Source organism: Mus musculus, chromosome 14 (genome assembly GCF_000001635.26).
Source record: "Mus musculus strain C57BL/6J chromosome 14, GRCm38.p6 C57BL/6J".
In the NCBI taxonomy this organism is placed as follows: domain Eukaryota; kingdom Metazoa; phylum Chordata; class Mammalia; order Rodentia; family Muridae; genus Mus; species Mus musculus.
Window position 1 is genome coordinate 121,220,528 of NC_000080.6, and position 24,786 is coordinate 121,245,313.

General features: G+C 47.2%; 1 protein-coding gene across 6 annotated transcripts in view; it reads left to right on the plus strand.

Moving 5' to 3' along the window:
- Positions 1-24,786, plus strand: part of Farp1 (FERM, RhoGEF (Arhgef) and pleckstrin domain protein 1 (chondrocyte-derived)) — a 248,577-nt gene that overhangs the window by 185,360 nt on the left and 38,431 nt on the right. For all 6 annotated transcript variants that reach the window (XM_006518914.4, NM_134082.3, XM_006518915.3 and 3 more), the window contains exons 5-13: positions 2,113-2,191; positions 10,102-10,199; positions 13,203-13,317; positions 14,539-14,686; positions 16,609-16,704; positions 18,101-18,264; positions 19,447-19,515; positions 21,860-21,935; positions 22,826-23,081. In XM_006518914.4, coding sequence (XP_006518977.1) covers positions 2,113-2,191; positions 10,102-10,199; positions 13,203-13,317; positions 14,539-14,686; positions 16,609-16,704; positions 18,101-18,264; positions 19,447-19,515; positions 21,860-21,935; positions 22,826-23,081 — 1,101 coding nt within the window. The remainder of the gene's footprint in view (positions 1-2,112; positions 2,192-10,101; positions 10,200-13,202; positions 13,318-14,538; positions 14,687-16,608; positions 16,705-18,100; positions 18,265-19,446; positions 19,516-21,859; positions 21,936-22,825; positions 23,082-24,786) is intronic.

Sequence of the window (24,786 nt, forward strand, 5' to 3'; positions counted from 1 at the left end):
CAGTCTCCTGGCCCCTGAGCACCAGCTTATCATTTTCTCTGCTTTGAGATAAGCTGTGTTCTTAAATGTTGTCCCAAACGGCCCAGATTCGAGTGGACAAGACCAGAACTGCAGGCTGTAGTTGCACCTGAAGCTCACCACATGTCCTAGCTCACTTTTCTCTGATCAAGAAACACCCCTAGGCCACTCCTATTGATTGCTGTGGATGTAAAGGCATGCAACGAAGTGTCTGTGAGGCCCTCCTACAATTACATTTGATGCTGGCCTCCAGTCATTTAAACTAAGCAGTTCCTGCATCTCTCTGTGGATCCAGATGATTGTCACTTATTCTTGTAGCGATGCATGAGGGGCCCCCTTGTGGTGGGACAGCAGCCATGGTTGCAAAGTCATAACTGGACAGGCCTGCTACAACCTCAGCGTCTCCTCTGTGTGCTGTGACTGGCCCCGTGTGATGAAGATGTCACTTGGCATTGACAACAGCATTGTCCTAGCTTCCGGTCCCTCTAGACCCTCCTGAATATGGAGAAAGCAATGGCCTCTGTCTCCTCAGGCCACCATGGCTGTTTGGAATCAGCCAGTGTCTGACTGACATTAAAGGGTCGGCTTTCCCTCTTACCTGTGCTATACACTCCGCCTTTCCCTAAACTCCAGGTGGCCTTGGAGCTGGTGCCACCATGTCCCCTCATGTTTAGGCTTAAATTGGGAATATCACAGGCTCCTTAGCCTCAGCATGCCTATGTTTTGGCTTAAGAGAGGAAAAAAAAAAAGAAAAAGAATAAAAAAAGATTGTATGCACCATGTGCATGCAGTGCCCAAGTAGGCCAGAAGAGGGTGTCATATCACCTGGGAGTAAAGTTCTGAGTCATTGTGTAGGTGCTGGGAATCAAACCCAGGGCCTCTGTTAGAGCAGCCAGTTCTCCTACCCAGTGAGCCATCTGTCCAGCCTCCACGGCTTGCCTTCTCTCATAATTTGTACACAGCCAACATCTTCACTTTAGAGTACATTGCTTGACCTGTTGCTCTCCTTCCAGATGGCAGCCCCTCGGAGGCTGTTACAACCACCAACAGTCTGAAGTCTCACACTGCAAATCAGTACATTGTACTCAGTTTGGCTTTCTGCTGAATTGAAAAGTTCTCCATCACGTTCTTCTCCAGCCACTTCCTGATTTTGTTGTAGATCCTTGGATATGTGCATGAGACTGTAAAGGCTGCGGTGGACAATGACATAAACAGGGCCCCAGTTCATCTGTATTTTCTCTGCATGTCTTGGAGCTAAGATGTGTTTGATGACGTGGTAGCAGCCATGCTTGCTTTGTAGACAGCTATACACCCTAAACTGTATGAAGGCTTCACATCTCATTATCTCCCTTTCCGATGACTTGAGTCTACCTGTGGATAAAGACGGGTGGTCTGCAAATAGTGTTATCTGCCTTTAATCCCAGCCTCAGACAGAGGCAGGCAGATCTCCATGAAGTTGAAGCCAGCTGGAGCTACATAGTGAGATCCTGTTTAAAACAACAACCAATAAACCAAAAACATTTGATTGATTTAAATACACTGGTTAAGAGCCTTAGCTACTCTTCCAAGAACCTGACTTCAATTCCCAGGACCCACATAGCAACTCACAACTCTCTGCAATCCCAGTTCCAGGAGGTCTGGTACCCTCACACAGGCACACGTGCAGGCAAAACACCAGTGCACTAAATGAACACACAAACACATAAATCAGGACGCTGGAGTCAGAGGCAGGTGGATCTCTATGAGTTCCAGACCAGCCTGGTCTACAGAGGGGTTCCATGATAGCCAGAGCTACAAGGAGAAGCCTTGTCTGGACAAACAAAAACAAACAACAGACCAGAAGCACTTGGTGACATACAGCTAAGTGATTAAAAACCCAGAGGATACTGAGCAGTTGAGTGTAGTACTGTGGACGGTTCTTAGATGATTGCCTGTTACTGACCTAGCAGCTGTGGCCATTCTGGGTGGCTCCGTGGTGGTGGTGTCTGGACTCTGGAAACCTTGGGGTGACAGAGATGAGTCGCTGAAACTCTTTCTTGGGGACCTGGAAGGCTTGGATCGCCACACAATTACTGATGTTGTTGTTCTTTTCAGGACCGAAGCACGTCGTTGTTAAATTTGTTGTGAAATTCTTCCCTCCCGACCACACACAGCTCCAGGAAGAACTTACCAGGTTAGTGGTTGTCAGCGGGCTGTTTTCACTGGAGTGGACAGAGGGAAATCGGACACTAGTCTCTAATCGACTAAACATGTCCGTAGGGTTTATGTGACCGTTAGCTCTGAAGTGCTTACAGGCTCCGCCCTCCTCTCTTCCATCTGTGCCTACAAGACCAAGGGGAGGAGACCATGTTTTGCTGCAGCCTGGGTTCTCTGCAGCCTTGATTGATAATGAAGTGAGACGGCCTTAAAGCCTGTCAAGTCATCTTCCAACCTGTAGTGGCTATTCCTGGTTGTCAACTTGACAATATTTGGAATGAACTACAATCCGGAATTGGAAGGCTCACCAGTGACCCTTATCTGGAGGCTTGGAGATCCTTATCTGGATCTTGGTTTGAAGATCTTGAGCCATAGTGGCTATGGATTCCAGAAGATTGAATCTCCGAGTTAAGGAACACACCTTTAATCTGGGCTATGCCTTTCATCTGGGATTAAAGGTGTGGTGGAACACACCTTTAATCTGGGCTACACCTTTTGCTGGAGACAATATAAGGACATTGGAAGAAGGGAGTCTAGCTCTTGCTCTTGCTCCTTCGCCTGCTTGCTGCGTGAGACTGAGTAACTGCTAGATCCTTGGACTTCCATTCACAGCTGCGACTGAACCATTGTTGGGAATTGGGCTGCCGACTGTAAGTCATCAATAAATTCCTTTACTATTTAGAAATTATCCATAAGTTCTGTGACTCTAGAGAACCCTGACTAATACACAACCGTTACAGTCCAAGATACTTTTAGGGTCTCTTTTGTGAAACGGATTCTGAATTCTGTTAAGAGTGCTTCAGAGGATGTGAATTCAGTTCCCAGCACACACACACACACACACACACACATACAGGGCAGCTCACAACCACCTGTAACTCTAGCTCCAGGAGATCTGATGCCCTCTTCTGGCTTAGATGGGGAGCTTCACACATGTGGTGTACACACACACACTCACACACTCACACACAAACACACACATATGGGGGGGGGTTGATTTTATTTTAAAAGAATGCATCTTTTTTGCTGCTGTGGGAGGTGACATGGCCATTTCAAGAAGGATACCACGTGTGTGTCTCTGATCTCCACAGAGCAGTATTAACCAAGGGCCTTCACACTAGTTCAGGTCTTATGAATGAGTCACCCTCACCCACCCCCACTCGCCACAAACAAGTGACTGAGTTGAAAGTCTCCCTAGTGGGCTGAAGTCACCAGCCATCTGGGAACCGTGGTTGATAGACTTCAAGTCCAGGAGCATTGGCCAGGGCTAAGAACCCAAGTCACAAGACACCCAGAGCCAACAAACAGCCCTGGGCCAGTGAGTTCTTTGCCTTCCGTATCTGGGCTTCTAGGGCAGGAACACGGTGCTGAAGTAAAGCTAGAGCCAGCCCTAGCTGCAGTCGGTTGGTAGTGTGCTTTGTCCGCGTCACTGGGCCCTTCCTTAGTTTGAAAGTCAGAGGCAAGGAGTCTGGTCTTCCCATCCAAGGTTCTTATTTTACAGTCAGTTTGCCTCTTTTTTTTTTTTTTTTAAGATTTATTTATTTATTATATGTAAGTACACTGTAGCTGGCTTCAGACACACCCGAAGAGGGAGTCAGATCTCATTAGGGATGGTTGTGAGCCACCATGTGGTTGCTGGGATTTGAACTCAGGACCTTTGGAAGAGCAGTCAGGTGCTCTTACCTGCTGAGCCATCTCACCAGCCACAGTTTGCCTCTTTTTAACGCTAGTGTACCACTGTCTTTAGAGTTTCAGGGGTTTTGTTGTTTCACCGACTTATCCACCAAGACTGATAAACCCTACCAGATGGGTGGGGCAGGTTTTATTTTCTGCTTTTGTTTTTGGTTCTTGGCATAAATGAAGACATGCTTTTTCAGAAATCCCATCCTTTTGGCTCAATGATAAACAAAAGCTATCTGAGATTTCTATGCAGCCCCATCATTGTCCCCAACACAGTTTGATGTTCAGAGAACCCGCCGTGTTGAGTCTCCCACTCTCTCAAGTTCCTGAGTAAGCAGAAATATCATAGTGGTGACTATTGAGATTTTAGTGGATGGATAAATGACTGGCGGGCTTGAAGGGCGCCTCACTTCATTATCAATCATGGCTGTAAAGAACCCAGGCTGCAGCAAAACATGGTCTCCTCCCCTTGGTCTTGTAGACGAAAGAGACAGAAGAGAGAAGGGTGGAACCCGTAAGCACTTTAGAGCTACGGTCAAATAAACTTGCTGGTGTTGCATGGTAAGAAGAGGTGTCAGGACACGGGGCTGTGAACAGGGCTTTAGGGGACATGCGGACAGGAGCCCAGCAGCACAGCAGAGCCCATTGCAATTGCAGGACGTAAGTCAGTCTAGGTTTGCAGTTAGTGTGTGGGCCCTCCAGGAATAGCAGGCTGCCCATTTTCTTACAGATAGATTAAGTTGCACTTTGCAGCTCGACGGAAGCTGTATTCCCTTCTATTTATCGATCTGTACATTCAGTGCAGTTGGTGGTATGAAGAAGACCTGACTTGGGAGTTCATGTTGAAAACAGTAACCAGGGGCTCCTTTTATAAGAAATTCTAGCTTTACGTTTTCTCTCATTTAAAGATATTTTATATGTATGAGTGTTTTGCGTGGATTACCACATGTGTGCCTAGTGCCCCTCAGAGGCCAGTAGAGGACATCAGACCACCTGGAACTGGAGTTAAGATCGTGAGCTGCTGTGTGGATACTGAGGTCTGAACCAAGGCCTCTGTGGAGCCACAAGTGCGCTTAGCCACGGAGCCATCTCTCCTTCCCCACCCCACCCCCACCCCAGCTTTCCTTGTGGCAAAGCTCGGAATTAATTCTCTTGTGCTGATGATGGAGCCACATGGATTTTCCTGTTTCTCTGTGTCTGTCTTCAGTTCCTATTCTCAGTCACAGATTCTACCAGAATTCTCTTACAGACTGCCTGCAAAAGTCCCCATTGACTGACGGGGAAACTAGGTTAACTTTACTTAGACAGGAAGACTATGAAGACCTTCCAAATGAAACAAAGCAAGTTGTCAATGTGTTGCCGAGTTAGAAGCAGGGGGATTGTGTGTGTGATGTGGGCCTTAGTCTCCTGAAGCAAAGGTCCTCTGGCCGTTCCCGCTGGAAGCATTTGTGCTACCGTTTACATGTAGCTGCATTTAGTGCCTTCTGAGTAAGTTAGCCGGGCTCCCGTGGCCTTGATGGGAATTGCTTCCATTTATAGCACTAACGGTGTCGCTAAGTCTCTGGAAGCAAGAACAGCCAGTACGTTCTACTCACAGCTCCTGTTAGGAAAGGCCATGATGTCAGTCCAGGAAGCTGTTTCTCATGTTACCCCAGCCTGGGAACAGAGACTGAACATAGCCAGAAGAAAAGCATGTGTCCTCCACGTACGTGTAGTCACTTCCAAGGCCCTCTGTTGTCACAGAGGCCTCTCGAGGTTATCACTCAAAAAGCCTGCTAGACTCTGGTCAGAAATAATGTCTCAGAACATTGCTCTGTAGACACTGGACCTTGTGTTTGAGTTTACAAATATTTAAGGTTCAGTGTTTTAAAATGTAACATACACACACACACACACACACACACACACACACACACACACACCAGTTCAGAATGAAGGCCTGTAGCTCTGTGAAGTCTTGGGTTTGGTGAACAGTTACCACTGCCTGATCCAGAACAATGAGGTCTGCCCTTCCCCCAGGAACCCCTGTGCTCGTGAGCAGGTTGGTTCATGCCTCCACTTTCCTTCCCTTTGGTCGTCTAGTGAGAGGTAGGCAGCCAGTTTTGGGGGCTCACCAAGCAGTACACGCACCGAGCAGACACTCGCTAAGGAAGGAGGTTGCAAAGGTCACCACTGTTGGCTGCCAGCTCCCAAGTGCCCTGATATATTTTCTGCTTACTACACAATGACCACGTTTTCTTTTTTCTTTTTTCTTTCTTTTTTTTTCTTTCTTTCTTTTTGCATTTTTAGTTGTTAATAATGAACTGTATTGGGCTGGTGAGATGGCTCTGTGGGTAAGAGCACCCGACTGCTCTTCCGAACGTCTGAAGTTCAAATCCCAGCAACCACATGGTGGCTCACAACCATCTGTAATGAGATCTGACTCCCTCTTCTGGAGTGTCTGAAGACAGCTACAGTGTACTTACATATAATAAAAATAAATAAACCTTTAAAAAAATAATGAACTGCCTTAAGCAATTTAAAGAAGATTGGTTATCATTTTTTAACACTAATATTTGTGACCGAATTGTCACAGTTACTTCTTCCCTTGGATTATCCTGTCTGATAAATCTGTTCTTTGATAATTTCACACTTGTGTGTGATGCGCATTCTGACCACTCTCCCCTCCCCTCGTGCACCTGACCTACTCCTGTTTGCCCTCAACCTGGGTGGCTTTTCCACATTCACATCATGTGGTTGGTTGGTTTGTTCTGTATGAGTAAGATGGAGAGCCCGCTGAGTTTAGCCACTGCTGTCTGTGTAACTGTGGGTTTAGAGCATTCCATTGTCCACGGTAAGCCTGGTGGACTCAACTCCATCTAGTTCTTCTGGAAACCTCTGGTAGGTACTGTTGGCAGCCTTTTTCTTTTTAATGAATGAAAACCATAAATAACATAGACCTGTGTCAAGCTAAGTAGCAGAGCACTTGTCTAGCGAACTCTTCTATTGATGTAAAAGAGCACCGTGACCATGACCAAGGTTCCTGTGACCATGGAGGCTCCCAGAAGAGTTTCATGTGGGCTCATGACTCCAAGTGGTTAGAGGCCATGGTGGCCGAGCAGAGACTACGTAGAGGTTGCTGGTGGTGGCTGAGCAAGCCAACTCAGAGCTCACATCTTGAAGCACCAGCAGGAAGCCAAAATGGTGATCTTGAAAAGTCAGGAATCTTTAAACTCTCAAAACCTACCCACAGGGACAAAATCCCTCCACAAAGCCACACCTCCTGAACCTCCCCAACTGCACCATGAAATGGTGACAGTGTGAACTGGTGACCAAATATTCAACATCTAAGACCGTGAGGGCTCTTCTCATCCAAACACCACACCCACCAGGTGTGATACCCGAGGTTCTACCCTAACACCATTAAACTATAATAAACCAATCTTCTCTAGTACAGAGTAGCAACTGTGCTTTATAGGAAAATAGAATGTTTAATTAGGAACATAGAAATAGTTCATTCCGGTCGTGCATCACGTTAGCATGATATCCCTTCTAATCCTACACATACAAGCATGTACTTTACATGTTACATAGTGCCTTCACCTTAACATGTTATATAGTGCCTTCACCTTACATGTTACATAGTGCCTTCACCTTAACATGTTATATAGTGCCTTCACCTTACATGTTACATAGTGCCTTCACCTTAACATGTTATATAGTGCCTTCACCTTACATATTACATAGTGCCTTCACCTTAACATGTTATATAGTGCCTTCACCTTACATGTTACATAGTGCCTTCACCTTAACATGTTATATAGTGCCTTCACCAAACCCAAACTCCTCTGTTGCACCCCAAATGTTGTTTTTCTTTTTCTGTGTTTTCTAAATTAAGACTGTGTGTGATAGCTTATGCCCCTAATCTCAGCACTTGGGAAGCAGAGGCAGGCAGAGGCTAGCATAGTCTGCATAGTGAATTCCAGGCCACCTGAGGCTACAATCGCTAAGTGACCTGTTACGCTGATGGGACTCACCCTACACCTCTCTCAGTCCTTAAGTTTTCTCTCCCAGTCCAGCTTGGCTCTTCAGTTTTCCTCACTACACTGTCCTTGGACCACAAAACACCACACCTCCCTGATTTGTCACCTCGCCTCCTTTTGCTGTTGTGCTTATTCTTCCAAACCTTTAAGAACTGGAAACTTGATCTAAAGTCTCTGTGGATTCAATTAAGAATTTTTGACCAGAATCTACTCCAAATGTTCTATCTGTCACTAACATAGTGCTGAGACTGTGCAGTAGAAAGAGGAGGTGATACTCGGATCTCTCCATTGGGAAATAAATAATGTCCTTAGCATCCAGCTTCCTAAGTGATTTTTTTTTGACCAACTGCCTCTCCAGAGTGGAGTTCATTAGAGGCTGTTGAGAGAGGGGGTTCTGTTCCTGTTATCCCCTCTTGTGTCCTGTCAAGTCAAATTTTGCCATCTTCTTGACCTCTCTGTCTATCCTAATACTAATTTGCCTTCAGCCACCACCTTTGTGTGTGTGTGTGTGTGTGTTGTTGTTGTTATACATACATGAATACATGCATGCACACCTATATACATACATGTATGCATTGTATCTTGATCATATCTACCCCAGGTCTCCTGTGTAGTCCGCCAGTGTCCTCTAATACACTCCCTTCCCTCCTCAAGTCCTCTTGGGTTTCTGGTTTTGTTTTTGTTTTGAATTGGCTTTTTAAAAAATTAGAAGAGATTGCTCAGTGGTTAAGAACACTCACTGGTGTTCTACCAGAGGTCCTGAGTTTAATTCCCAACAACCACGTGGTGACTCACAATCATCTGTAATGGGATCCGATGCCCTCTTCTGACATGTCTGAAGACAGCAACACTGTACTCACATACATAAAATAAATAATTCTGTAAAAGAAAATAAGAAGACTTCACTGGGTGCAGTTAGTGCTGCCCACTGAGATGTTGACCCGGCTTGCTGCCTTGACCTTGTGCAGGTGGCAAGGTCCACAGTGAGTTCGTTGGTGCAATAGCCACTCCATGTCCAAAGTCAGCACTTCATAGTTCTCCTCTCCATCCTTTGACTCTTAAGTTCTTTCTGATCTCTCGACTGTGACGTTCCCTGAGCCTTAGAGTGGGGAGGATGTCAATGTCCCCTAAAGGGTGACTGCTCTTTGGCTGCTTATCTTCATCAGTTTGAGCAGCCATGAGTCTCTGCATCACTGCCCACTGCAGAAGGAGGCTCCTCTTGCCAAGGCCGAGGGGAACTATGGGCGTAAACATTAATATTTAGGAAGCATTTTTATGACACATCCATTTAGTAAGACAACAGTAGTAGCTCCCCCTCTAGGACCTGTGACTCCCCAGGCTACAGGCCAGGCTTACGTTTGCAGGCATTAGTTCCCTCCTGTGCAGCAGGCTTCAGAAGGAACTGAAGTTGCTCTGTGTGCATTCTGAGAGTGGTAACTGTGCTGGTTAGTGTCTGCCTCCTCCACATCACCTGCCTTTCTTCCAGGACAGGCTTGGTGACAGCCTCACCCCCGCTCCAGGGCTTCACAGCTACGTCCTTAGGTTCGCAACTCTTAGTTACCTCCACAACCTTCATGCCACCAGTGTCCCAGTCAGTAACCTAACCTTGGGCTGTAGAATGTGATACGTTCAGTTCTTTTGTTCTTTTTTCACCAACCTTCAACCACTGTGGATTTGTAAATCTTTATCAATTCATAATTTACTAATTCATAAATATAATCCAGTATGCTTCAGTTCATTTTAATAATTTTTTTCTGTGGTCAAGTTGTCATAGGTTTGGCTTTGGAGGCCCCTTCAGGGCCTCATATTTAAGAGGGTAATTCTAGTCAGGCGTGGTGGTGCACACTTTTAATCCCAGCACTTGGGAGGCAGAGGCAGGCAGATTTCTGAGTTCGAGGCCAGCCTGGTCTACAAAGTGAGCTCTAGGACAGCCAGAGCTATACAGAGAAACCCTGTCTCGAAAAACCAAAAAAAAAAAAAAAAAAAAAAAAAAAAAAAAAGAGGGTAATTCTAAGCCACCATTTCCTTCGGTGCCCTTAAAGATTCTCTAGGCTTTCTCCTTAGTTAGTTTTACATATCTTTCCTTAGTTTCTTACTACGCGTTCAGACTCTCGAGAGGAAGCCTACTTTGAACTCCAACCCTCCAGCTCCTTGGCGTGACCTCCATCTCTGTTGCTCTTTACAGGTACCTGTTCGCTCTGCAGGTGAAGCAGGACTTGGCTCAAGGCAGGCTGACGTGTAACGACACCAGTGCCGCTCTCTTGATCTCACACATTGTACAGTGTAAGTTCTTTGCTGTTCTGTTGGGAACTGGGTTGGAATCAGCACAACAAGGGCCTGGCTGATGAGAAGTCACAGAAAGAACACATCTGCGTTATTGTTGCCATTACCACAGATGCCGCAGTAAACCACATCCTTAAACATTCACTCAGAACCTAGGACTTCTGTGTTCTGGTGATACTTGACTTTTTTTTTTTTTTTTTTTTTTTTTTTAAGGACAAATATAGAGTGTTACCTAGCGTCTCACAAAGAGAAGCTTGGGTGGACAATGGACAAGCTCATCCAGATCTCCTTTATCCCATTCTTGGATTTAGTGTTCTTCGATGGATGTGAATCCTTAGTGTCAGGACACAAAGCTGCCGCAGGTTTCACTGAAGCCTCCTACAATGCTTAGAACCTAGCTTTACTGCACTGATAGTCTCATGTCAGACTTGCCCAGTCACTAAAATTTATCCCCAGATCAACACATGCCTTCAATGGCCTTTGCAGAGGCACCTAGGGCATTGAAGACTCTGATTCACCTCCTGCCCATGTCCCCACTTAGACAAGAGAAGTTCTGCCTTCGCTTTCCGACGTCAGATCTTTCTGCTGTTGGTGACTGCTGTACACCTCGACCCTCACAGGGTGCGGAAGGGCTGGAGCACACTGTGATGTGTGTGGTAGGGAAGATCCCTGTGGTGTGTGAGCTGCACGTGGGCATGGCTCTGTGTGTGTGAGTCAGCAGTGTGTATTAAACAGCGCATCCCTAAATAGAGCCACATGGAAGAAAGAGTCACATTGGTTCAGGAGTCTGGCCCCAGATGTCCCTTCAGAGCAGCATGCAGTGGATGCTGGTTCTTTGTTCACGGAGACTTTGTAAATCATGATTATCCTTTCTAAAGACCTACTTTTTCAAATTTACATGTATTTATGTGTATGTCACATGTGTATGCGTAGCCATAGATGTCAAAAGAGGCCATAAGAGTAGCTGGAGTTATAGGCAGCTGGTGAGTCTCCTGATATGACATCCAAACTTAAGGTCCTCTGGAAGAACGAAGAGTGCTCTTAACCACTGAGCCATCTCTCCAGCCTCTGTTTAGTTTTATTTTATGAGTGTTTGCTCCCATGTGTGCATGGACACCGTAGACTGGGTACCCACAGAGGCACCAGGACTGCATAGGATTCCTTGGAACCAAGTTACAGGTGCCTGCAAGCTGCCGTATGAGTTCTGGGAACTGGGCCCAGGTCCTCTGCGAGAGCAGTAAAAGTGCTCTCAACCCCAGAGTCATCTCTCCAGCCCCCATTATCTATCTTGAATAACAGGAATCTTGAATAACAGGTGCTTTCTCAAGACCAGATAGAAGAAACTGTAGACAGAAATCAAAGCTTCCGTTCAGGCAGCTGATAACAGTGTCTGTAGGCCAGGGCAGCCTTCAGCTCTGTGCACTGTTCTCTGCGATGGACTGGGAATTCAATCCAGAAACGGTAGTTAGGAAACACCATCACCCACCCGTCATGACAGGGGAAGCCAGTGAGTGAAGTCCATCCAGGTGTTTGCAGATGAGTTTTCACAGCTTAGTGCAAGACAGGTAGGTAGTCTCAGTAGGGTGGTGTGGGGCAGCAGACTTCATGCTTGATGATAGTGAGTAAATGGACCGGATGTGGCAGACTGCTGTGCATGACTGAACAAAAGGTAGCAACCACACTCTTGCTTCCCTGAGCAGCAGGGTCATTACACTACTTTCTGGTAGCTTGTTACACAGGTAACAGGATGCACAGGAAAGACAGGCCTCCCAGGAGTCTGACAGACCTGCACTCAATGGTGCTCATAAAGCACAGTTGTTCTTTTGAACATAAGGCCTGACGTGTACACACCAAGTTCATTGCCAGACATATGTTGTGGTTGCATGGGAAAGCACATTGTGTTGCCTGGGATGAAAAAAATCTTTGCAATTACAGTCTCACTTGTTATTTCCAGACAATATAAGGAATTTTATAAACTCTTAAGGTAAAACAACAACAACAACCACGTTAAATTGTTTACCTTTCCTGCCTCTGACATCTCTTCTTTGATAACATTTTGGGTTTTTACATGTCCAGCTATGGTTAATCAATAGCCTGATGATTTCTGGGGTTTTGGAGTTTTGATTTAAAAAAAAAAACAACAACAGATATATTAATATGTTTTCATTTTAACCCCAGGTGTGGGATATGGGGCTGCTTCAAATTGTTCATAGCAGGTGACTATGATTTGTCTCAGGCTGTAGCAAGGGCATGATTTTGCCAGCTGCAGATAGTTTCTATGATTGTGTGATGTTTAGAATTCTGGGAACTTTTCAGAGGGTATACAAATGCTAGGACCCTGAGAGGTAAGGTGGGTTATTGGTTGGTTGGTGGTAATCATGGTTTGTTAAGTAGTAGTGCACAAAGAAGAACCAACAAGAAGAAATTAGATATCCTGCCTGCAAATATCACACTTGCCCCAAGGAACATAACACCCTTAATCAGCAGGAAGTAGCCTAAGAGCCATGTCACCCCCATTCAGGGACCAGACTTTATTCAGGGATCTCCTATCTAGTGTTAGGGGGTTGAAAATGTGGAAGAAAGGTGTGTGGAGAAAGGCAGAGGAAAGAAGAACCCACAAAGTAGCAGGAGAGCTGCTATAATGTCACTACACGTTGCATATTGTATCAAAACACGTGCTGTTCCCTTCTGATGTGTGTGATTGTCCCAGTAACCTTAAAACCGAAAAGAAACCAAAGTATGTGTGACTAAAAGACCAATAAGCCTAAAATTTCCTTCACAACTCCTAGCATGAAGGAGAAGTAGCAGTCACCGTCTGCGTGGCTCTAATTGTGAACCATGGTCACATCCCACTCTGAAGCGGAGGCTGCACTCCGTCCCCACCAGTTGTGCTTACCTGGTGTCACCTGTCAGCTTTGTACTTGCTGCCCAGGGATTGTAACACATTCTGAAGAGTTTATCCTATGTGGCCCCCCCCTTTTTTTTTTCTTTATTTCTTTGTAGCGGAGATTGGGGATTTCGATGAAGCTTTGGACAGAGAACACTTAGCAAAAAATAAGTACGTACCTCAACAGGATGCGCTGGAAGACAGAATCATGGAGTTCCACCACAGCCACGTGTGAGTTGTGTACCTGGATTCCTATTGTACCCCAGCAGCTGCTGCCTGCCTCCCGGCACAGGGAGGAATGTGAGCTCGCACACACACACTGGCACAGGGAGGAGTGTGAGCTCGCACACACACACTGGCACAGGGAGGAGTGTGAGCTCGCACACACACACACGGCACAGGGAGGAGCGTGAGCTCGCACACACACACTGGCACAGGGAGGAGCGTGAGCTCACACACACACACTGGCACAGGGAGGAGCGTGAGCTCGCATACACACACTGGCACAGGGAGGAGCGTGAGCTCGCACACACACACTGGCACAGGGAGGAGCGTGAGCTCGCACACACACACTGGCACAGGGAAGAGCGTGAGCTCGCACACACACACTGGCACAGGGAGGAGCGTGAGCTTGCACACACACACTGGCACAGGGAGGAGCGTGAGCTCGCACACACACACTGGCACAGGGAGGAGTGTGAGCTCGCACACACACACCTCCATGTTATGTGACATGGAACAAAGGCTGCAGGAGGGAGTGCAGGATTTCACTGGGGTGTTGTGGTCCATTCTGAACTCTTTAAAAAAAAAAAAAAAGCAAAGACCAGTGGTTGAGAAACTAGCTGTGAAAGAGAGTGACCCAGGAACATAAAGGAGATGGTAAGACTTGCAGGCCATTAGACAATCATCCTAACAGAGCATGGGAGGTATGTGTCAAACCAGGCACCGTGTTAAATACGGGGACACTTAAGAACTTTTGTGATAGCCCCAGGTTCTGGCCTTTGCTTTGATCGGGAGAACATCTTCAAAGGACACTCAGCGCCTTCCTTCCCTCTGTGGCTCAGAGGCAGGCATTTGTACCTGGCAATAGAAGAAACACAGCCTGGCATTCTGCTCTCAAGTTCAGCTTACTTAAACTGGCTGAAAAACTTGCTTAACACAGAGAGGACAGAGAGGTGTTTCACTTTTACGTGACCCAGAGGAAACTGAGATTCTGAGGGGCTGGCTGGGCTGGAGATAGACCTTGAGGTTTTGTGTTACCGGGTAATAGGGCTTTTGTCCTCGCTGTGTGGCTCTGGGGTTAGCCGGTGGAGGTGGGTGTCATCTGATCGCTCAGCCTGTGGCTTGCCGTCAAGTGCCTTTTATTTCCCAGGAGAAGCTGCTTGGTCTCAAAGTAATAGACATGGGGGATTCAAATCCTCTGGCCTTTCTCTTCCCTCCTTGCTTTGTCAGTGGACAAACCCCGGCAGAGTCAGATTTCCAGCTCCTAGAGGTGGCCCGTCGGCTAGAGATGTACGGAATCCGGTTACACCCTGCCAAGGACAGGGAAGGCACCAAGATCAACCTGGCTGTCGCCAACACTGGAATTCTAGTGTTTCAGGTGTGGGGAACACAGCACCTTTCCCTTGGGGAGGGAGGGAGGGAGGGAGGGAGGGAGGGAGGGAGGGAGGGAGGGAGGGAGGGAGGGAGGGAGGGAGGCAGGCAGGCAGGCGAATGGGCTCCCCTACCCAGGTTAACATGGGTGGGTGGCCAGGCTAAGGCCTCTAGTGGATCTCTTCAGGTAAACAAGAAAAGTCATCCCTCCAGGCCTTTGGCTTTCAGGTGTTTTGTTTGTCTGTCTGTCTGGTTGTTTCATTCCTGCTTGTCCTGCTTGGAGACTGTACATTAGAGATTTGTTTGGGTTTAGTAGACCTTATAGATCTATAGAACCCGATGACTCCCAGTAGGCCTGTACTGAGAACACCGTGTGCAGGAGCGAGGACCTCAGGCCCCAAGTAAATGCCTTCCCTACTCGAGGCGACATCTTGACACTTAGTTAAAATTCAATTCTTTTGCAGCAAGACAGACTCTGCTCATGCATTTTTAACCTGTGTTTAGGGGCATGTGACCCTTGCCCTGCAGCTAGCCTGCTCTCTATGCCTGGCTGAGGGGTGGCTTTATTTGACTGAGGCTGTCCCCACCCTAGCTTCCTTCAAGTAGGATTTGCAGGCTTGCGAATAAAGAGCGTAGCTTCGTAGGTTCATTTGCATAGATATTTGAATCTTGTGAAACTACAATAAGGGACATTCTTGTATTGGTAAAAAACCCTTTTCTGTTGTGCAAAACCACCAGAGCTACTTAACAGATAGATAGGAGAAAGGTTTGCAGTGTTGCAGTTTGATAAACTGAAGTTCCAAAAGGCACACACTTCTAACCCACCCCACAGTCTCTATATATCCCTTACTATACATACACTGTCAAGCATATACACACTTTCAAGCAGATACACACACACACACAACACACTCAAGCGTACAGATACACATATACACTCTCAAGCATAAACCACACACACACAAACATATACTTAAGCATACACACACACTCTCTCAAGCATACACACACACACTTGAATTGTAGCAGTTCTTTTACATAGGATCAATTTATGACAGACATCAAATATTATACACTCACACCCCTAAGAATTGGGCTTGGGTCTCATCCTGATGTGCTGTAGGAAGAGCGCTTTGAGGAGCAGGATGATATCTGAGAAGGAACCACTCCCCACAGTTTTTAACCTTGACAAATAATCCACAAATACCTGATTTTAAGGAACAATAAAACTCAATGCTTATTTATGACCATTAAATTTCCAAACCAAACATTTAAACATTTCCAAAAGTCATAAGGACAGAAGAGAAGTACCACAATTGAAGTTAATGTGCTTGGCTTATGTTTATTATGATCAAAATATTGAGACTTGCTGGACCATTTAGTGGTGTGAGAAGAAAGTCTTGTGGGATGAATCTTGAAGCCCATGACTGATTGCCCCATCCTACCTCTTGGGATGATGCTTGTCAGCTCTGTGTACATTTACACACACCTGTTGCACACACACGGGTTGCACACACATGGGTTGCACACATACATATTGCAGTTTCCATTTCTGTAAAATGAAGATAATAAACCTGTCTCGCTGAGTTTTGTGTATGGTCTGATGAGATACCATCTAAAAAGCCCTTAGTACAATACCTGGCCCTCTATGAGAGATGGTTGTTATTGGTGTGGTGGTTGCCATGGTTTCATTTTTATTTATCTTCTTTTCATTGCCTTGACCAGTGCCTTCCCTGCGTGAAGTCAGGCATGGTCTGAATGCCCAATTCTGTAACTAGTGAGAAATAGCACTGTATGAGTGTCTGGTATGCAATAGACACAGGGCCTGGGAATCTTCCTGAATGATGGGCTAACCCTCAAGCGCTCTACCTGCGGTTTCCATGTGCTCACAATGCCTGGCCTGGCTCATGGGGTGCTCTCCTTTCCTAGGGCTTCACGAAGATCAATGCTTTTAACTGGGCCAAGGTGCGGAAGCTGAGCTTCAAGCGGAAGCGCTTTCTTATCAAGCTCAGACCTGACGTGAATGTAAGTCACAAGCGTGGGACCTGCTGAGCTGAGACGGAGTGGGTTTTGCCTGTGGGGTAAGGTCGGCGTTCAGCAGAGATTTCCCAGCAGCTGGCCTCTAAAGGTGCTCGAGGAGGATTGTGTATCCAGGAGCTTGGGAATGCTTTTGCTATCATGCTGGGTTCTGGGGGGGAGGATAAAAAGGACACACAAGAACTTACCAAAGGAAACCATTTCTCTTCCAAATAAACAACTCGAACTGTGTTATGGCAGCATGTCTAGCCTGTGGCTCTGCCCTGGGACCCCAGCGTTCACCATATTCCTGCCATCTCCTCACCCACTTAGTCAGACGTTGTCCTGGCTTGCTAGCTCCCACTGTTGCCCTTATACTGTCAAAGGAGCTCATTCTCTTAGGCTAAATACATCTTAGCAGTACAGAACCCCCTGAGGGTGCTGTCCTCTTGGGATGGGTTCCGGGAAGAGAATAGGGTCTTCTCTGTCTGCCAAAGCCACACAGAAGAGATGGTACATTCCTAATGCCTGTCCTACCTGGACCTGAGTCCTTGTCCCACAGGGGTCACCAGGGCAGCCTAGGCTCACATCCAGCTGCAGTGTGGATCGAATGGAAGCAAGCACACCCTCCACCCCCAATATAAAATGATTCTCCGTGGGGAACTGCAGTCACAGTTCCAGGAAGCCAGTTGATATGGGAACAACTGCAGCACACACTCTAAGCTGAGTTCCTGTGAACTCTTGACAGCCCCCAGACAGTCAGAGCTACTGGGAGTGTGAAGGACTCTGGTGACCTGTGTTTTTGTAACATGCCCACTGAAATCGGAGACACCGAGTAGACAGTTTCTGTGTTTCTTCCAGAATCAAAAGACATGCTTGTCAGCTGAGGATCATTAATACCTTTGTACCCCAGGAAGGAAGAAATTTCATTTCCTCTGTGACTCTTGGGGCCACTTGGGGACCTGTGCCATCTGCTATTTAAAAAAAAAAAAGTGGAATTAATTGTTCCCCTGGACAGGAGCCACGGGGAAGAAAACAGCAGAACAGACCCAGTTTAGATATTTTAAGGAAGGGGTGTGTTAATACTTGAACTACTTTTTAAGGAGGCAGCAGAAGCCAAGAAAACACAGTGTGTGTATGGATGGACCTACTAAGAGGTGCTACCACCCCACCGAGGCTGCCTGCCTGTTTCCCCACTGGGAACAAGCATATTTTGCTCAATCCTTGAACTAGCAATCATATTAACAAGACACAATTACCATTTTATTGGACAGATTTGTTTCTGTTGTTGTTGTTGTTGGGTTTTTTTGTTTGTTTGTCTATTTGTTTGTTTGTTTGTTTCCTATTTTATCAGAAAGATTATGAGCATTGCCGGGGAGACAGAAGCTGTGTTTATTCCTTTCAGAGCTCATACCAGGACACCTTGGAGTTCCTGATGGCCGGCCGAGACTTCTGCAAGTCTTTCTGGAAAATATGTGTGGAGCACCATGCCTTCTTCAGACTCTTCGAAGAACCTAAGCCAAAGCCAAAGCCTGTTCTCTTCAGCCGAGGGTCGTCCTTCCGGTTTAGGTACGGGTGTCCCTTCACAAACCCATTTGCTCTTCATGTGAACAGTTTCCTAAGGCTTCCTCCACCATAGCTGCTGTGATTCACAGCAAATCAATACGGCAAACTGTGACCTGGGTTGTGGCCGATGAGGGTGCTGGCCTGCTTATCCTAGCCTGCTCCACCTTGCCTTTCTAGTTCTGTTTGAACTCTCGAGAACCACTTAGTCGTCTGCCAGTCACAGTTAGATCCCAGCACAGTGTTTAGATTGATTTTTTTTTAATCATTTAAGGATATCGGACATGGATAGAGTGTGTTTTCTCCCCCAGTTTCTTGTGTGCTGGCCACCACTCTTCCTTCCCTACCTCTCATACTCTCTTTTAAGCCCATGTATCCATGTGGCACTGCCCATATGGGCTCCAGTGTAGGATCATCTACTAGAACCCAGACAGCCTGTAAGAGGCTGTGCCCTAAGAAAACTGATTTGCTGGGGGGGGGGGGGGGGGGAGGTAAATGTCTGTATCCCAGCACTTGGGAGGCAGAGACAGACAGATGAGTTGGAAGCCAGCCTGGTCTGCATAGCAGGCTCCAGAACGACCAGTGCTACACGGAGAAACCCTGTCTTGAGGGAAAGCAAACAGAGAAAGCAGGGTCACTAACTAACTCTCCCCCCATCGATTGCCTGTAGTTTCTTGTGTCCGTTTATTTTTTAATGGTTCTGGGAACTTGAACTCGGGCACCTTGTACATTCCAGGCAAGTGCTGTTCCCCTGAGTCAGTCCCCCGGCTGCTCTTGTGCAGGAGAAGTTTATTTATAAAAGGGAGTGTCTCATTTGTCTTAGGTGTTGCATCACAGGCTGGTGCCTAGACTGAACCGTCTTGGGTTTATATTATCAGTCATTTTTCAAACAATGCTGGCAATCCACTGTGTAGAGAACACTGGCCTAGATATACGTAGACAACTCAGTTTTCCCCATCCTCACCGACTGCGCAGACTAGACTCCTGGGATGGCAGCTACACAGCCAACCGTGGTTATCAAGTGGGTTTATTTCATTAACTGTCTTCTCTGTTACATCTAAGGAAAATATTGAGAAATCAAATGGACAGAAAACCCAAAGGCTCCCTCGGGATTGCTTTTCTTGTCACCTGGCCGAGAGGCAAGCGCCCCCATGATACCTCCCTTTACTTCTGTGGTCTTCCTTTCAGTGGTCGGACTCAGAAGCAAGTTCTTGATTATGTTAAAGAAGGCGGCCACAAGAAGGTGCAGTTTGAAAGGTAAGAGAATGTAACACCATTCTCTGGGAATGGCGTAGATGTCTTTGTCCAGTCCAGGCCAAGTTACACTCAACCTCAGCAAGTCAGGGTTGGACAGGAACATTTTAGGACCCCAGCTACTCACTCAAGATGTCCTGAGGGCACAATGGCAGATGAGGGAGGAAGAGCTGACATTGGGCTGAGTGGACCCAGAGCAGAGATAACAGGACTTCGCAAGCCTGTTCTGGTCCTTAAGAAGTCCTTACACACTCGGAAGTGTGGTTTGCCAATGTTTCTGGTTGGGAGAGAAGCCGCAGGACTTGCTGTTGGTGGTGGTGGCGGATACTTGTGTGTCCGGGTATTTGCCAGGCACCGTTCAGGGCCCCTTGCTTCACACTGGCTCTGCATGGTCAGTGGTCTTTTATTTCCTGCTTTAAATCTGAAGACCCTGAGACTCTCAATACATAGAGCGAGTAGCACAGGTCTCCTAACTAGAAGGTGGCCCCTGGCCCGCTAGCTGCAGAGGCTAGAGCATGTCAGCCCTTCTGGGCCGCCCACGGGGGAAGCAGAGCCTGGGCCAGACTAGGATGAAGGCCAGGAGTGAAATGAAGTCCTAAGCCTCCCTAAGCCTGGGGTGTTTGTGTTTAACCCTCTTCTGCTTTTTGTGAACATTTGCCCCAGCATAGAGACAGGGTATAGCAGACACTTACACTCTTACAACTTGGCATTAACAACTGCAGGCTGGTTTGCACTGCTGGGAATCTGAAGAGTTGAAAAGATCCTGGTCAAAAATGTACATCATAAATAGTATATAAAATAGCCTCCAGTCGCCGGGCGGTGGTGGCGCACGCCTTTAATCCCAGCACTTGGGAGGCAGAAGCAGGCAGGTTTCTGAGTTCGAGGCCAGCCTGGTCTACAAAGTGAGTTCCAGGACAGCCAGGGCTACACAGAGAAACCCTGTCTCAAAAAAAAAACAAAAACAACAACAACAACAAAAACACCAAACAAACAAAAAAAGCCTCCAGTCAAAAACGTACGTCATAAATAGTATATAAAATAGCCTCCAAGCTATGTGTATAAGGTAGATGGGACACAAATCATCAATTTCATGTTCAGATTAGGATCCTATCTCCAAGATACCACATTTATAAGTACAAATATTCCAAAATACAATTACTTATGTTCCAAACTTCCGGGTATAGGATGCCCAACCTGTATCAGTATTTTGCATACTTAACTCTTGGGTTCTTTTTATATGTTGCTACAGTGTCTAGTAGAAAAAACTACCTCGGGTCACAACTTTTTTTTCCTCTCTCTTTTTCCAAATGAAACTTCTAGATTTATGTCTCTTCTGGAGTTCAATGCTGACATACTTGTGTGTATGGGTGATTGCCCTTGGTGTGTGAATTTTCATTTCTATACATGCTGACACACGGCTTGTAATACTGCTGTACTCCATATCCACGGAGCAGGTGTTAGAACCTTGTCACCTACTGAGCTCATGTGAGTCCATTTGACTTGACATGGAGCTCCGGCAAATCAGAGCACTCTGTGTTTTTATCGGGCCCACTCCCTGTCAACAGATGTTTAGGTCATTTTAATGCTTTATCCTAATTTTGCTGAAATAAGTCTGGTATGGTTTCTCGTGTCCAGAACCCAGAAATGTGATGCCAGTGGGCTCTTGCCTATATATCCAAGCCGCTAGCTCACCAGAAACAGCCTTGCCTGTATACCCAAGGATAGTAAGTCCATGATTTTCTTAGATGACTAGCAGGTGTTATGTTGAAGACCATGCAGGAGGTAGACGCCCTGGGGCCTTTCCGTGTGGAGAGATGTGTGCACACTGGAGTGGAGTTACACCATCTCATGAGTACTTGAAAGTCTGTAATGCCTGTTCACAGGTAGGGGACAAGAGAAAGGGCCTGTACTGCTCGCACTGTCGTCCCTGACGGCTCTGTTTTCTTACAGGGGAGCTTTTTCTCCTGGTCTACATTGTGTAAAAGAGTAAGATGGTCTTTGGTCGTTATCCCTGTCATAGATCTGATCTAGAAAATACTGAAGGAAATGTACAAATGGATACATTGTTAGCTTGCAGATGAGAGCCTTGGATGCCTGGTGTCTACTCCTCCCTCTTGACTTTCCCCATAGCCAGCAGGCAGTGCTCAGTCAGTCTCAGTCCTTCAGCAGCTAGAACAGGATTCTGAGGAGAACATAGTGTTTTCCACACCGGCATTTAGAAAATATTGTGTATCTCTCACATTGACAAAGAAAGGAAAGCTTTGGGTACTTCCATGCTTGAAGTACCCAAAGTGCTTCATCTAATCAAAGCTGTCCTGACTTTAGCTGTCTTGTGTGATTCCCTCAGAAAGCACAGCAAGATCCACTCCACCAGGAGCCTGGTCTCACAGCCCACAGCACCGAATTCAGAAGTGCCAAAACAGGTCAGTGGTGGGCGTGGACAACCGTGGGTCTTCCCTTCCCGTCTTGTGCTTTGTGCTTGCCCACTGTGCTTTCCAGTCCTGTCTCCTTTACCTCTGGGATTTGGCACAGGCTGTCCTGAGCTGGCTTTGGGCTCTGCACCTCATGAGTCTGGGGATTGAAGCATACATGGCAGTCCATGTCTGCTGTGTAGTTAACTGATGGAGACTAAGTAGGCAACTACTTGGTGGAGTTCCTGCTTGGACTGCCGTACTTCTTACTATGAAGCCCCGGCTACAGAGTCCCAAGGACGTGTGCTGTGAGGCAGTGGACAAGCAACAGCAAGAAACATTGTCCCTCCTGCTCTGGTGGTGGCAAGAGTTCCCGATCCAGGGCTGGTGGCTTGGGATGTTGTTCTCCGAGTATTTCTCTCCGAGATTAAGAATTTGTTTGAGAAAGAGCATGAAGGTGTTTTCGTTATGCGACTTCAACACCTATCATGTCACCCATTTTCCCAAATGCAGATGTCTGTGGCTTTTCTGGGGTCTTTGCTATATAGCCATCATGGGCTTCTCTGCCATCCCATTGACCCTTGCTAGGGAAGCTCTCCTGGGCTGAAAAGACCATCTGCTACATAGACACTCTGGAATCTCTACCAGAAAGCAGAGTCAGTTTAACTTATGTTCTGGGGACCCAGCTGGAGCGCATCTCCACCCGGAAGGAGCCCTGTAGATCATGAGTTTCGTTTTTTGCCCTGAGCATAGGTTGCATGCTGGGGAGGAGGCAGCCCTGGCATCTATGTGCCATTCCTTCTAGCTGAGGGGACCCTTTACAATTAAAGCCGACTCCTTTGCATTTCCCCCACTCTAGTATAACCATCTCCCTCCATGCTTTCCCTGTTCGCCCTACCCAGTCTCCACAGAGCGCAAGCCTTACGTTTGGAGAAGGTACCGAGTCTCCGGGTGGCCAGAGCTGCCAGCAAGCGAAGGAAACAAAAGCCTGTACCTTGGAGTTGGGACCTCACCAAAGCCCCGCCCTCCCTAAGAGCCCTCCAGGGAGCAAAGCTGCAGATGGAACCACCGTGGTGCCGCCTGAGGAAGAAGAGGAGGAAGAGGGTGGCAAGGACGGCATCCGGCCAAGTAACCCTCAGCCCCCGCAGCCAAGCACAGGTCCAGCATCCCGGGCTGCTGGAGGCAGTAGCAATTCCATTCCCTTCATTGACTGTAGTGATGTAGATAGTGAATATGACCTTCTCAGAGAACCAGGGTCCCAGTCACGTTCCCAAACAAATGACAACTATGAAGGTGATTTGACTAGTGGTGTTTATCTACTGTCCGGGGATGAGAGGCGAGCAGAGACCAGGCACAGGGCTTCCCCTCCCTCTACAAAGCCTTCCCGTCCTCCTTCAGGGGAGTTTCTTGATGATGATTCGGCAGATATTACCTTTGATCTGAGTGGGAGCCCTGGGCTCCCAAGACATAGCTCCCTGATAGATGACATGTTCAGGGCCTCTACTGGCCACAGCCCCCTGGCCACCCCACTGTCTCCCTGCAGCAGAAGTTCAAGTCCAGATATGAGTTGGGACAGGACTAGGTCCCAAGGCTATGTTTCTGAAAATGGACATGACCTTCAGGAAAAGAGTATGGGAGAAGACACTGTCCCAAAGCAGGGTCCTCCGTACGAAAACTGCTCCCCCGACCTGCCGAGGCCATACTTGAGGAATCTTCCTAGCAGATACAATAAGTCAGAGACAGATCCGCTCATCCTTAGCCAGGCAGCCCCCACCCCAGAGGCCGTGGAGAGGTTTGATGACCAGGAAGAGGAAGAGGAAGGGTTGACCCACATGGCCACTCCCCAAGGTACGATGCTAGCCAATGGGAGCCAATCCACAGGCCCCACCTCAGAGGTCGCCCTCATGCAGGCCGCGGGCACTGATAATGCCTCTGGCCAGCTGGCACCCCTGCAGGTGACAGAGTGCTCCACTAGCAGCGGCAATGAATCTAGTGATTCAGACTCCGCCATGGCGGCGAGCCCTTCAAGGAAGTCCCCAGTGCTCGATCACCCAGCAAGCCCGAGTTCCCCACGCAAGAGGAAGGATGAGACGGGCTTGCAGGGCCTGCGGCTGAGTGAGGAGGAAGGGGTGCATGGGTGAGGAGCCTGGCAGTCAGGTGGTCACCTGTCGGTTACAAGGAGTCACAAATCCAGGGTTGCCACAGAGAAGGTCTGTTCTAGTGACTTGTTTGTCTTTAGTCTATGTTTGTTAGGTGACGTTTGGGACGGGCACATATTTGTGGGTCATGCCTGACTCCCCAAACCTTTAACGAACACAAAACTTAACACGAGTGGCTTGCCTCTTAGAAAGCATGGTACAAGGTGTACAGCAAGCCCTAACAAGTTACTGGAGGTTTGTTTTGCTCGTGGAAGGCAGTAATACCTGATGAATCCAGTAGCGTGAACAATGTGTATTATATTTACATGGTAATTTTCTGTGCGTGCCGTTGTGTGTGCAGGGTTTTGACTGAAATCACAGAAAAGTGTTTTTTTTTAACTGTCCGTTCCCTCTTTAAAAGTGGGGGGCCGTTTTCTGGGCCCTATATAAAGAGGCATAGACAAATCCAAGTCCAAGTGGAAGTTGATTGCTAGCTGAGATTGTGTCAGTGAAATCATACTCAAGAATAGTGGGTGTTTTAATGGGAAGAACCTGCGGTCCCTCTGGCTTCCTGTGAACTGCTGTAAAAGCTGTCAGAGCCCTAGGAATAGCCATTTACCTGGGATTGCTCGTTTGGTTGGGTTTTTGTTGCTGGGTCAAATCATTAGATTTTTTTAGGAAGTGGCTGGATGCTGCTGAGTGGTAGGGTAAGGGAAAATGAACAC